The sequence below is a fragment of the Scomber scombrus genome, chromosome 16 (genome assembly GCF_963691925.1).
Source record: "Scomber scombrus chromosome 16, fScoSco1.1, whole genome shotgun sequence".
Taxonomy (NCBI): domain Eukaryota; kingdom Metazoa; phylum Chordata; class Actinopteri; order Scombriformes; family Scombridae; genus Scomber; species Scomber scombrus.
This window is the reverse complement of record NC_084985.1, coordinates 11,631,589-11,644,773: the sequence shown is the minus strand read 5'-3', so window position 1 is coordinate 11,644,773 and position 13,185 is coordinate 11,631,589. Positions and strand designations below refer to the sequence as shown.

General features: G+C 40.2%; 1 protein-coding gene across 1 annotated transcript; it reads right to left on the bottom strand.

The window, feature by feature from the left end:
* Positions 1-3,737: 3,737 nt before the first annotated feature.
* Positions 3,738-5,231, bottom strand: dpm3 (dolichyl-phosphate mannosyltransferase subunit 3, regulatory). Its single transcript, XM_062435600.1, has 2 exons — positions 5,193-5,231; positions 3,738-4,953 (listed from the first exon to the last, which is right to left on the bottom strand). The coding sequence occupies exon 2, from the start codon at positions 4,915-4,917 to the stop codon at positions 4,639-4,641; it is 279 nt and encodes a 92-aa protein (XP_062291584.1). The 5' UTR covers positions 4,918-4,953; positions 5,193-5,231; the 3' UTR covers positions 3,738-4,638.
* Between the last annotated feature and the right edge of the window lie 7,954 nt (positions 5,232-13,185).

Here is a 13,185-nt window from a genome sequence, read left to right as displayed (position 1 = left end):
TTTATTTTTCCGTTTGATGATGGATAGATAGATAGATAGATAGATAGATAGATAGATAGATAGATAGATAGATAGATAGATAGATAGATAGATAGATAGATAGATAGATAGATAGATAGATAGATAGATAGATAGATAGATAGATAGATAGATAGATAGATAGATAGATAGATAGATAGATAGATCTTCTAGCCTACACATCCAAAAGGTCATCTGTTTAAACACACACACACACACACACACACACACACACACACACACACACACAGTCCAGGTTCATGCAGTGAAATTATTTGGAATTGAACAGCCGTCCTCCTGATAGATCCTGATATCCATCAGAGCTGTCTGAAAATGTTTACTTCAGAAGCTGAAAGTAGAAGCTGTGGTAATAAACTTTTGTGGTAATAAATTATCTTTTAGATAGCTCTGATGGAACTCAGGATTTATCAGGTGGATGGCTGCTATACTTCAAACACGCTTACAGTATGAATTTGTGTGTGTGTGTGTGTGTGTGTGTGTGTGTGTGTGTGTGTGTGTGTGTGTGTGTGTGTGTGTGTGTGTGTGTGTGTGTGTGTGTGTGTGTAACAGAAGACCTTTTGGGTGTGTAGAAGAACACGGGACATTAATTAACATTAGATCCTAACTGAACTAGATATGTCTGTATTTTTGTCTATTCCAATCGTCCATTTGTAGACAAGAATGGGAAAAGCATGAGGATTTCAGTTTTTTAAAATTCACACTAAAAACGGATAAACAACACAATGCATTGTATAATTGTTTAACAAGCTGAACAGAGCTTTGGACAGAGAGTACATGGAACTTCTACCCACATTTCTTTCTTTCTTTCCATTTAATTGGTCCTTTCTCTCTCTCTGTATCTATCTTATCTCCTGTTTTGATTTGTCCTCATGTCACTCTCATCCTGTCATTACTGCTGTCCTTACTCTGTCTCTGTATCAAATCTCCATCTCTTTCAGCTCTAGGCCTCGATTACTGACTCCATCTCTCTTTCTGTCCGTCTGTAGTTGGGTTTGAGGTTTTGCTGTGAAATGTGTGGGTGGGTGAAAAAAAAGTCTTTTCTGTGCAGAAAAATGATAACCTATCATTTTTTCAGTCTTGGTTCTCAGCCTGTCGAGATGGATTTGCTCCCGGCAGTGTCACAGAGTGTCTCTAGAAATGTTTTTTATAGTGTCTCAGTGGGGCCATGCTGCGGGCACAACCCTATGGCCTGCTCCCCTCACTGTCTCTATCCCCATTAGGTTTTTCTCCAGTTTTTCAGCTCTTCTTCCAATTTATCCGAAGCCTCTCAGCTTCCCTGTTTTGGAGCAGAAGGTGAAGAATATTCTGTGCATGTCTGTCATTTTTGTCAGCCTCCCCCTTACTGTCAAAATCCTCCCTCGCCAAAACCAAAGTAATTATGAAATTCTGGTAAGTGGTTCCAACTTCCCAAACCCCCCCTAAAAAAAGAATACCAAAGCGGCAACAACAAAGTTTTTACAATCACTATTTAGGTATGTTATGATAAGTTTGACACACAAACAAGTGTACTCACCCACTTAATTATACAAGAATGAATCAATAATTTAGATACTTCAGAACTAGCTTCATATCTTCAGTGTGAAAAACAACTATTGTGGTATATTGTATGAAGAACAATAAGACATGTTTTCAGAAAGCTTTTAAATGTTTTCTATCAAGACTTTATCGTCTGTTGTATGTTGGCTGAACAGCATCACTGCCAGTGGGAACAGGGTTAACACATTTATTTAAAAAAGGCTGGTTCTTTAATTGGTGTTGAAAGGCAGAACCAGGGTAAGAGTTTAAATTATACTTTAAGGGAATCCCCTGTTTGGTGTTTTCACTTCATCTAAAATGTGTTGAATCACCAGTAAGTTGCTTCACAGAACTATTTAGAAAGACTTTTGTGCCCACAGATGCAAAAACTTTGAATACGTGTGTTTGTTTGAGATATGGGTTGTGTTTTGACATAATTAGTAGTTTGGGCTTTTTTGTTTGGTTGGTAGTTTTTGGTTTTTTTTCCAGATTTGCAGGTTTTTGTTGCCTGTTTGATATTGATCCCATTTTCAGGTACGTCTCTTCTGAGCAGACTTCAACTGATTAATTAATTAATTTTAAAAGAAGCCAATTGGGCTCCTGATTTACACCAAGATCCTCTTGGAGATTGTGTTAGTGTTTCATACCTCTGCTTTGAACTGTATGTTTTTCATCTATATTATCTAATGGAAGTTAGAATGCCTACTTTAAGGTCATGCAGTGAAATTATGTAATTCAGTAAAAAAATATATGTTTTGTACTTTTTGTTCAGTCCTCCAAGACAGCTCACTATAGAGGAACAATAAACGGCCCTGGATTATTGAAGGCACACCAACAAGAAACGATCATCAGCTCTTGGCTCCTTACTGCTTCCCTGCTAAAATGATGCGCCTAATAACAGCTCTCGAAGTTCACAACACCGAATCTTTAAGTAGCCCATTGAAATGCGAAGGCAGCACTCTGCAGCTTTACACACCAGAGGCACAAAAACCTCTCACCTCCAAGTCCGAAGAGTATGCAGACAGAGACACAGAATTACTATGCAATCATTATTATGGATTTTGCTCAGTGCTTCAAGTTACCATACTGTATCAGGTGCATCCTCTCTTGTGAACCTCTTACCTCATCTCACATTTGCTGCAAATTAAATGCAAGGAGATTAAAAAAAAAAAAGCTTGAGGTCATTTCTGTTGGGTCAGCCTTCATACTCAGTATGCATCCGATTACACTTACTTACACTAGCTATTATGTAAATGCTATGGGCTATGTCTGGGATGAAGCTTATGTACTGTATGTTTGAAATAAGGGATTAAATGGAAAAGGCACAAAAATGCTCACACTGTTCACATGCACTATATGGCCTATAATATGTTGAGCTTAGTCTGATTCATACTTATGTCCAACATCCTGCAGAAAAAGATTGAACAGATGGATGTCTTTAAGTTAAATTTGGGGAGAGTGATAACAAACAGAAGTGATTAACTATTTCACATGTGGCTACGAGTAAGAACATAGCTGCCTACTGAGGAAAGCATTTGGTGTAATTGCCAGAGTAGAAGGTTTTCTGGTAAATAACAGGTTGCCTTTCATCCAGTCTGCTCTAGCAACAGCTTGCAGACATTCATGGGGGGGTGGCGTTGCAAGGCATGGTGGGGCTACAGCCAAACGGCACAACAGGCAGAGCCTGCACAAAGAGAACTGCCAACTCTTTTGCATTTGTTCTGAAGTTATGGGAGCTTTTGAAACCCTATAATGATGCCTTTGGCCAGGCTATGCTTTGTTTATGCACAGCAGGGATTCGCCGAAAATGAGCATAGGCAGTCTTTTAAGGCGCACACAAAGGAACTGTACTTGCCAACATCAGATTACTTCACAACGAAATACTTAGCTCACATTTTCTGATTAGAACAAACCTCTGTGAGGGAAGAAAAGGAAATGCTGCATAATGTATATTTCCTGCCGTTAACTAGAAAATGGGACAAAAGAGATCTGTGTCTTGCACAGAGGGAGGCATTGAACGGTTGATATAAAGCCCCTAAAGCCATGTGGGCTATGCTTGGAGAAGGAATGCATCATATATACAAGCACTCATGCACATACTTGCATACCTCCTGGCCCTATCCAAACCCCCAACCAGCCTACACACACATACACACATATATACACATTTGTAGGCAGAAAAACTGAAGAAAATAGACTCAATTTAATTAGGTCCCAGCAATAGCTGCAGGGCACAGTTCTGATATTGGACAATGGAATGTACACGTCTTTACAGATTAAATCTAGTCCATTTACACTGACGAGCAACAGTCTCCAGACACAGACAAGGTCCGCACTGTGTTGTTTTGAAGCGGAGGCAGATTGAAAGCATCTGAGAATTTCCAGTGAAAAACCGACATTAGTCAGATTGCTCCAACGTGACCTTTGGGTTTCATTTGATGACAGTGATCAGCAACTGGTTACAGATGACAGTTTAGCGTAGCAGTGATATGAACTCAGTGGAATTTAACAGTGTGCCATGGAGGGTTACGTGTGTGCAGTTAACAACAAAAAGACTGCAACATGTGTTTTCACTGTCTCTTTCATCTGGTTCAAGTTTGTGAAACGACCTGATGCAGTGTAGTTTAAACAGAAACGTACATACACAGTCAAATCTCATTCAGTTGCTTTAAAAAGAGGTTGTGGTGGTGGAGGTCCTTAAGTGACAGTGACAATGATGAACGTTTAAAGAGGATTCAAACTTCTCTGTTATGATTTTTGAGTGACCCAAAAAAACATCCATTAGACCTGACGTGTCTCATTACTGAAGGCATGCCTGATCAATATCTAATTTTAACATGACAGTGAGTGAGATTCTACAAAAGTAAATATTACTCCAAAAAAAATGATTGATGTACATATCATGTCTGCTGGAAACAACATAGAGAGAAGTGTACATTCAGAGTTCAGCCACATTTACACATTCAAAAGATCCTCAATAGGAGACACACGGAACCCAACAAGTGCAGACACAGGGGGGAAGAGTGGTGGTCCATGTTTCCCTCCCAGTCTCTCAAAAGTTTCTACATAGTCCTTTCCCTAGCTCTACATCTTCAAGCCCCTTTTCTTCAAGTCTTCTTTGGCTTCTACTATCTGCTGCTGCAGCTCCTTCGCAGCCTCGTCACAGTCATTGAAGGTGGCCACCCTGTATCCCACTGTGGCCAGAGAGTAGCAGCCGAATGACACCAGCAGATACAGAGGCATGGGCCAGGCCACCTCTCTGTAGGTCTGCGGCAGGCTTAGGTCCAACAGGTCGAAGGTGACCAAAGCCCAGACGGCGACCACGACCGACACACCGAACAGCCACTCCAGAAGTTTAGTCATGGTGAAAAGAGCCACCGGAGGGGATTTCACGGAGACCTGAGAGAGAAACACAAGGTTTGAACCCCTATTCAATACAGCTAGCTTAGCTTTAGCACAGCAGAGTAGCACCGTATCAACTATATAGCTAAAACACACGGAAAAGAAAAAAATGCTGCTCATCGGAGGAATAAAATAATCACAGAAATAAAACAGTTGGGCTCAATTAAACATATATTTTGTTTAAAAACGCATTTCGTTCATTGATAACTTTAGAAGAAGTAATCCGATGTGTTTACCTCCTCTCTAACGCCAGCTCAGCTCTGCGCAGGTTTATGATGTAGCGACCAGTAATGCCTTCTGGGAAATGTAGTTCATAGTAGTCAATAAAATATTAAATTGTGTTTTTTAACGCAACCAGATCATATGTCCATATCACAAACACCTTCTCAGTGTCCAAGAACAACACCCAACCCTTCAACAAAATTAAAACACAATATTACAATATATAATATAATATAATGTAATATCATATAATATCATATAATATCATATAATTTAAAATTGTAATATAATACAATATTACAAAAACAATATTATGGAGTGAAAATCTGCTATCAGAAACACACAAAGAAGGGTATATTATTACATCTCATAATATTTGTAAAATTCCTCATAGCTGTAGTTAAGTTTGATTTATTTGATTATTTTTTTCAATAAAACTTAAATCTAAAATCTATCAAATACAATCATTCACATACATATGTATTTTAAAGATATAACTTTTGCACATGTTTTAATGATACATTTATTTTCACATTATTTATCTATTTTATTCCATTCTTATTGACATGTGTATTTATATATTTGCAAATTTTATTTTATCATTAATAAATCCTTGGTGAAGTGGTGTATTAAATTCATTTGTATTGTATATACCGTGTTTTCTGTCACTAGTTTGAAATAGAGGAGTGACAGGTCATAAAGAGTAATTACTTTTACTAACTTTTTTTATACATCTCAGTAATCTTAATGTTGCTGCTGTCTCTTCTTTCATTAAAACACCTCTTGATAATGTACAAAACAAGCACTGCATTAGATTGTCTGATGTATTAACACCACCAGCGCCCTGTCAGCTGAGAGAGAGAAAACAATTTGTTTCAACTTGGTCTCTAATGAGGTCCCCTGTCAGGCTTTTAACACACATTAAACCTCTAACGGTTTCTCTGTGTCATCCTCTTAATTTAGAAAAGCCATTTTGAAAATTAGATTACCATTAAGCTTAAAGCTATCCATAAATACTAATGTTATTCTAAAGTGAGGAATCCAACAACAGTTTCATTAGGGGCCACCGGGAGCACACTGTTGTTAGATCTTGGTGTCTCTTTAGGTGCTATCAGGCACGTCCGCTCATTCAGGGTGGTGAACTATCCAGGTGAAGAGGGCACAGACCTCTCCAGGGTGAAATCAGGAGGAGTGGAAGATGTAAACATCATTCACTTTGCTGGGGAGGGGGACACACCAAAGAGCCACTGTGAAATAAACATTATTCTTTGGGGAGTTATTCTTAGGATGGCAGTGTTTATGTTTGTCTGCACCAGTGTTAATAGTGTAAGTGACGAGTTGCACGCCTGCCAGCTTGTGTCTTCTGTCTATGCAGACAGTAATATGCAAAGCTGGAAGATAGTCAGCATTAATGTCTGTTTACAGAAAGTGTAAAATATTTAAAACCCTTAAAAAAAAACAATTATCCATTCAAACTTTTTTCAACAAGAAGCAGCAGTACATGCCTGGTAGATCTGCAACTAATGACTAATTTCATCAACGAGTTATCAGTCAACTTCTTTTCTTTCTTTTGATTCATCGTTTAGTATATGAAATGTCAAAATACAAGGCTGGCCCTGAAAATGTTGGTGCCCTAAGCAATATTTTAGACTGAAGCCCTAAAAGATTTGAATCAAAGCCCTCAAAAAAGTGGAACCTGCAGTCCAAGAACTTCAGATTCGAATTCACACTAAAACCAATTGCCACAATAGTTCCTCCAGCTCAGGCAAAGTCCTTGCAGTCCTCTAGACAAAAGGGCACATTGGGGTCAAGGACTAAAGATTGTCAAGGACTTAAGACTGTCTAGTACATAAGACTGTCAAGGACTTAACAGTAAGGCTTTGTAAAATCAAACCAGATGAAAATCCATGCAAGTTAATGAGGACAAAGGAAATTGTTAAGATGAAGATTATGTAGGCTATGTATTTCCAAAAGCAGTATACAAGCACCCCCCACCGCACACATACACACAACTTAATATTCATTTGGTGCCCTATGCCACAGGCCGACCCTTTCAAAATATAGGGAAAACCCAAGATGATGTCATCAGATTGCTTATTTTTTTCCAATAAAAAAGTCCAAAACCTAAAAATGTTTCATTTACAGTGATAGAAAGTATAGAACAGCTTTAATCATCATATTTGATGAGCTGGAAGCAGTGAATATTTGGAATTTTTGCTTGATAACTGACTTAATAGACTATCAAAATTGTCGTTCTTCACTTTCTGTTGATTACTTGACAAATTGCCTCGGCGCTAATGTCTATATGTAAATTTGTCTCTAATGGATTCATTTTGTAAATTAAAAGATAAAGACCCACTAAATATTTTTTTTTAAATCATCTCCTAATTAATTTAAAGAGTACGTTTTTTTCAATAGACCCTGGGATTCATTTCATATTGTAAACTGAATCCAGGTGGGATTACTCATCTCATGCTGCATCATTACATACATCATAGTGTATGCTGTGTCCTGCTTGTGTTGCATCGCTATGAGCAGCAGTGTGAGCGTGTGTGACGCTCAGTGGGAACAGTCAAGCTGGCTTTTCTCAGTGTATCTCCCTGCCAGCTCCTGTTCCGTTCCAGTACTCAGGAAACCTGTGCTCCAACCGAGAAGGTCTGGTAGACACAACACAACAGCCTGCGAGCGGGTGGGGCATTGAAATAGGGAGAATGAGAGAGAGAGGTAGAGAAAGAAAGAGAGGGAGAGAGGGACATGCGGAGCGAGACAAAAAAAGGAGACAGGGATGTGGGGTACCAGAATGAGAGTGGAGTGAAGCAGTGGCAGCAGTTATTTTCGTTAAAGAACCAGAAAAGAGAGAGGGATTTCATAGCTGACAGGGCAAGAGAGAGAGAAAGCTGAGAGGCCTGGAATGAAAAGAAGGGGTGACTAAGTGGACGAAAGAGGAGAGGGCAACAGAGAAAAGAGAAGGGGAGGGAGGGGAGGGAACAGACAGAAGAGAGAGGTTTTAGACAGGGGGGTGAAATCAGGGGATTTGCAGGTGCAGTTTGAACAACCAATGACCTTAATGGTGCATTAAGTCCAGCTGTTGCTTATCCAGACTTTTCTTCAATCCCCCTAACACCTTCAGCTGCGAAATAGACTGCATGCAGCACCTCAGTCGGTTCCCACAATGAAGGGAGCAGGCAGAGGGAAAGAGAAAATGCATGAAGACAGTTACAGAGACTGTCAGAAGCAGAGCGATGGCAGAGAAGATAGTTGATCCTCGAGTGCAGAAGGAGAAGTGACTGTGTGACTTCATCCAAAGAGAAGAGATAAGAGGCATAGATAAAACAGGAAAAGTGGTAATGGAGAGTTGTGTTGACTATCTCTCTGGTTTTGTCAATATTAGCAGAGTGAAAGGTCGAGATAAGGGTGTGTGGTACCAAAGAGCTATATGGGGATCGAGATTTGGCTAGATAAAGTAATAATTGTGTAATATCTCAAGTGTGTGAAGCAAGAACTGTAGAGGGAGAGAAACCCAGATAGAAGGAGAGAGAGCCAGAGAGAGAGTGTACTGTCAAAATGCTGTTCAAGATAACAATAGAGCTTGGAGTCAAAAACAGGAACCCTCTGTTTCCTGAGCTGGCGACCATCGTAGTGTGTTATGTTGTCATTAGATGCGTGTGTAGATGTGTTTGGGAAAAGGAAAGAGTGACTAAAACTGCGTCAGTGTGCCCAAGTTCACTGCTGTTAGAAGTGCGAGTACTGATACCGAAGTAAAAAGAGGTGAGCCTCGCAAAATACAGCCAAAATCTTTCAAGTTGAGGTTTTCACAATGAGATTTTGGTCTGGAAAGCATCAACTCGAATCAAATAAAGCCAGGCTGGTCAGCAAAATATAAGGGAATGGTTTAAAAGTGATGAGACAATCTCTTCAAACTCTTAAATCTTGTCAGCAGGCATTGTTTTTAGATGAAAGCCTTATTTTGCAACCACACAGCCTATTTCTCATCATAGATTTATTCAAAAACTAACTGCCATTGTTAGTTTAGAAGAGATTTTACAATCTAACCACAGGACTTGCTATGTTTTTCTAGTCTGAAAATTGTAAGAATTGACCAATGATTGTTTTAAAATGAGTATGTTCAAGTCAAATATTCAGTCAGTTGATTTAAGTCTATGTCAAATCTCAAGTCTTATCAAATTCACTCTTGAGCTTTCAAGAGCCTTTGATACGTAACACACTAAGCTAGCCAAACTCTGTAAATGTAACTGCGTTCCTGCACATTTGCAGTGGCGTCTGCTGTACAAGGAATTGCTCTTGGGGGACTGAAAATGTGATTACTGTTGTAATCTTTGGAGCTTATTCTAAACAAACTAACGTACCCAAAACGTTCTGTGGTGGAGGAACATGTAACCCAGTGCAGTGGTGTGGCTGTTTTTGGACAATAACGGCGGTCCACGGCACAGAAGAATATGATATATCAGATTTTGGCTACACACACAATACTTGTAAGTCGGATCAGTTCTTCGTTGGTTTGGCTCTGCACATGAGATTTGTTGACAATAGGAAAAATATAGAAAAGCACAAGCTATATTCTTTAAGTCGGAATCCAATCTGAATCTCATGCCACCAGTCTACGACTAACAAAAAAAGAAGTACATGCAGTAAGTTGTGCATTCATCCAACCAACTGGTAGCTTCATGTTTATATCTCCTTTTAATGAATTATCTACTTGGTCAGACCACATTGAGCAAAGAAAAGTTTGTGTGATGACTTTCCAAGTTTAAGAAGAGGCTTCTCAGACAGGTGAGGTGACTGCGTATCAAAGTAGACGTGTCAGGGTGGAGGGCCCGAATCCCTAGCATGGCTCCTGAGAGTTTTGACGTTGATAAGCTGACTTCTCATAAATATCCTTGGGCCCGGATCATTTAGTGACAGTGAGAGTCTAAATTTAATTGCCAAGATAATAGTTGTGAGACCCCCGCGCTACTTAGGACCCACTTAATGAAGTCTTGGGCTACTCAAGTGGGTGTAAGGTCAGAGTGTGGTCATGTGTGACCAGTCTGAACCATGTGAGAATAGCACTTACTTGCCCTTAATGCCCTTAGTAAAGAAACACACCTGTTTCAGCTGCGGCTGTGACGGCTGAAGTAAAACTGCGGAGGAATGTTCCCCCTCCTCCCCTTCAACCCCTCATCCCCTCATCCCCTTTTTCTCCCTCTCCACGCTCTCAATGCTGTCCTAATGAATCTCATCACACGGCCTGTGTTTGTTCCACTAGTGCTTTGTTTGTTGACCTTTATAAGACGTCATTACTTATTATCTTCATGGGTTGTGTAATTCTGCCCCATAACACAGCCCCCTCAACCACATCCAGGGGCCCGCAATATGTGTGTGTGTGTCTGATCAAATGCTTCTTGTCAGTGTAACAGCCATTAACAATGAGCAGCGGGCCTAAGCTTGATGATGTCTCCCTCCTCCCTCTATCTATCCGCTCCTCTCACCCCAGAACACAATGTCCTTTAGCATTACCATTATTGACAGTGGAACTAATTGGCACATGGTCATGAAAGTTCCCCCTGGGCCATTTTAAATTGGACTGCCCAATTTCCTCCAACATCTGATAGGCGAATCTACGCACGGGACCTCAGGAGGTATTGATTATAGATGTATTAATGTGGGTCAGTGCAGCACACTCAGCAAGGGGCGGATGATGTAGGGGTATGTCTAGACTGGAATAAACTGACCTTATCTTGTGTTTATAATGGATGGTAATGGAGAAAAGAGGGGAAATCTGTCTACTTATCTTATCTACTCACTACATCGTTTTCCTTTGATAGATCTGATAGCTGCACAGTGTGTAGTAGCTACTGTAGAGGCAGCTATAGGTGATTTAAATCTAACTGATAGTTGTGTACAGCTACACACACCGTGGCGGACAACATAGCTCTTACCATTATCATATTGATTTCAGCCTAGACAAATTGCAAATGTAATTGACTCATTTCACTGATATAATGAGGTGGCTATAGAGAAACTGGAGCATCATAAAGCCAAACAGGCCAAACAGATCATGAAGTTATATACAAAAACTCATTAAGTCCATTCGATGGACGCAAGCCTCACTGACTGCATACAAGATATTGCCTTTGGTCTCTCATTATGTAGACGATGTCCTTTTCGTGTTCCACCAGATTAGGTTCGGTGGTCAGGGCTGAAGTCATGATCAGAGAAATCACGTGGATACAGCCTGAGTGCGCATCAATACACTGTCGATTGACTCTACAGACTAATTACAACGTGCTTTGCATTTAAACCAGCTCATGAGAGTTGAATTATTGTGCAGCATGTCATGTATAATCAATAACTGTCACTTGGAAGGCGCTGGCGCTTATTTATTTAACAATTACAGATCATTTGGGGAATTGAAATGCAACCGATCACACAAATGCATTGTACATTTGTCAATGCCATTGTGGCTGTCATTAACTTTATGTTGAAAATGCGGAAGGTCGAGGATTCAAGGATTATGGATTTGTGGTGGGTAATACCCTGAAAGCTGATTGTGGCCGCCCCAGTCAGGCGTGGCTGTCTGTCATTGCCCATAAATGAAGTTGATTAGGTGGGACTGCTGGTCTGTGGTCCCGTCTATCTCCTGCTCTGGACACTAGCCATATTGTGCCCTCCTCCCCACTCGTTCCACCCAAAGACCGTGACTGCTTGACCTCGTAGAAATCTGACCCTGACGCTCCTCTCACTGTTCCCCCAGGCACCTGCCAACCTTTCACCCCTTCACTGGGTGAGCATCTGGAAGGTGAGGAGGGACAGACTGGGACGCCGGGTGTGGGCTGTTGTGAAGTATTGACATGGTAACAGATAGGACCAGGAGTTGTCAGACTTCAGAGAGATGATCAGACTGTTTTTTCTCTTTTCACAGATGAAATACCAGCTCCCCCTCCTCCACTTCATGTTCTGTGTATGTCTGAGGGTATCTGTTGTCTTATGTCAGACTTTTTCTGTCTGTTTCTACCTTTATTTCTCTGTCTCCCCCCCCCCCTCTCTCTGTCTTTTATTTCTTTCTTTAACTGTACACACAGATCATGCAGACTATGATGTATGCACAGCTGGTCCTGACAGAGCCGCTCAGGAAACCTGTGGTTTACGAATCCCCTGTTGACATTCTGATTTGACTAGCCTTTCACTTTTCAGAGACCTGGAATTTTAACTGTGCAGGGGCTATTGAGGTCCGACTCAGCATGTTTGACCACGATGGAAAACCACTCAAAATATCCAGCATCCTGCCTGACTGAAAGACTGAATGGACATGTCACACAGTACATAAAATTCAATCAAAAATAGTGGTTTCTAACCACACGTGCAATGGTCACACACCTGCTCACACCATTTGTTACAAAGAATTTTGTATCATTAGTCTCGCCAAAATGCTATTCCACACCTTAGTTTTATGGAAACAATAATATCCTAGTTGTTAAGTTACAGACAGAACGTAAAGACATACATCTGATGTTACTCCAGCCTTAAAGTTACACCTTCAGGACCAAAAGCTATGCAATATGTTTTGGTCCACTTCACACACTTGATCCAAAAGACAGACTTCATAACCAGCAGACAGTTTCTTTGGGTGCAATTATTTGTAAAAGATGGGAACGACACATTCTAGGTTTCAGCCTGAAGTTGAAGCAATATTTCGACATTTTGGGAAATATACTTCTTTTTCAAAATGTCAACTGTTCCTGTCAACGAGCAGCCAGTTAGTGTAGTTTGACTGGAAAAAAGGAGGAAACAGCAATGTGACAACCTCATATTAAAAATAAGACTCTAGGAAGTCACTGCTCCCAGCAAAGCAAACATACAGCCACTAAAACCACTAAACTTATTTTTACACCAAAGATTTTGTAAAAGTTTAAGCTGCAATATACGTAAAAAAGCTATTTAATGTCATTTATTTATTTATTTCAATACTCTTTATTCAGCTCAATATTTGCCTAATGATAACATGAT

Excerpts from the sequence above, each read along its gene's own strand:
- dpm3 (XM_062435600.1), bottom strand. The coding sequence starts at position 4,917 with ATGACTAAACTTCTGGAGTGGCTGTTCGGTGTGTCGGTCGTGGTCGCC.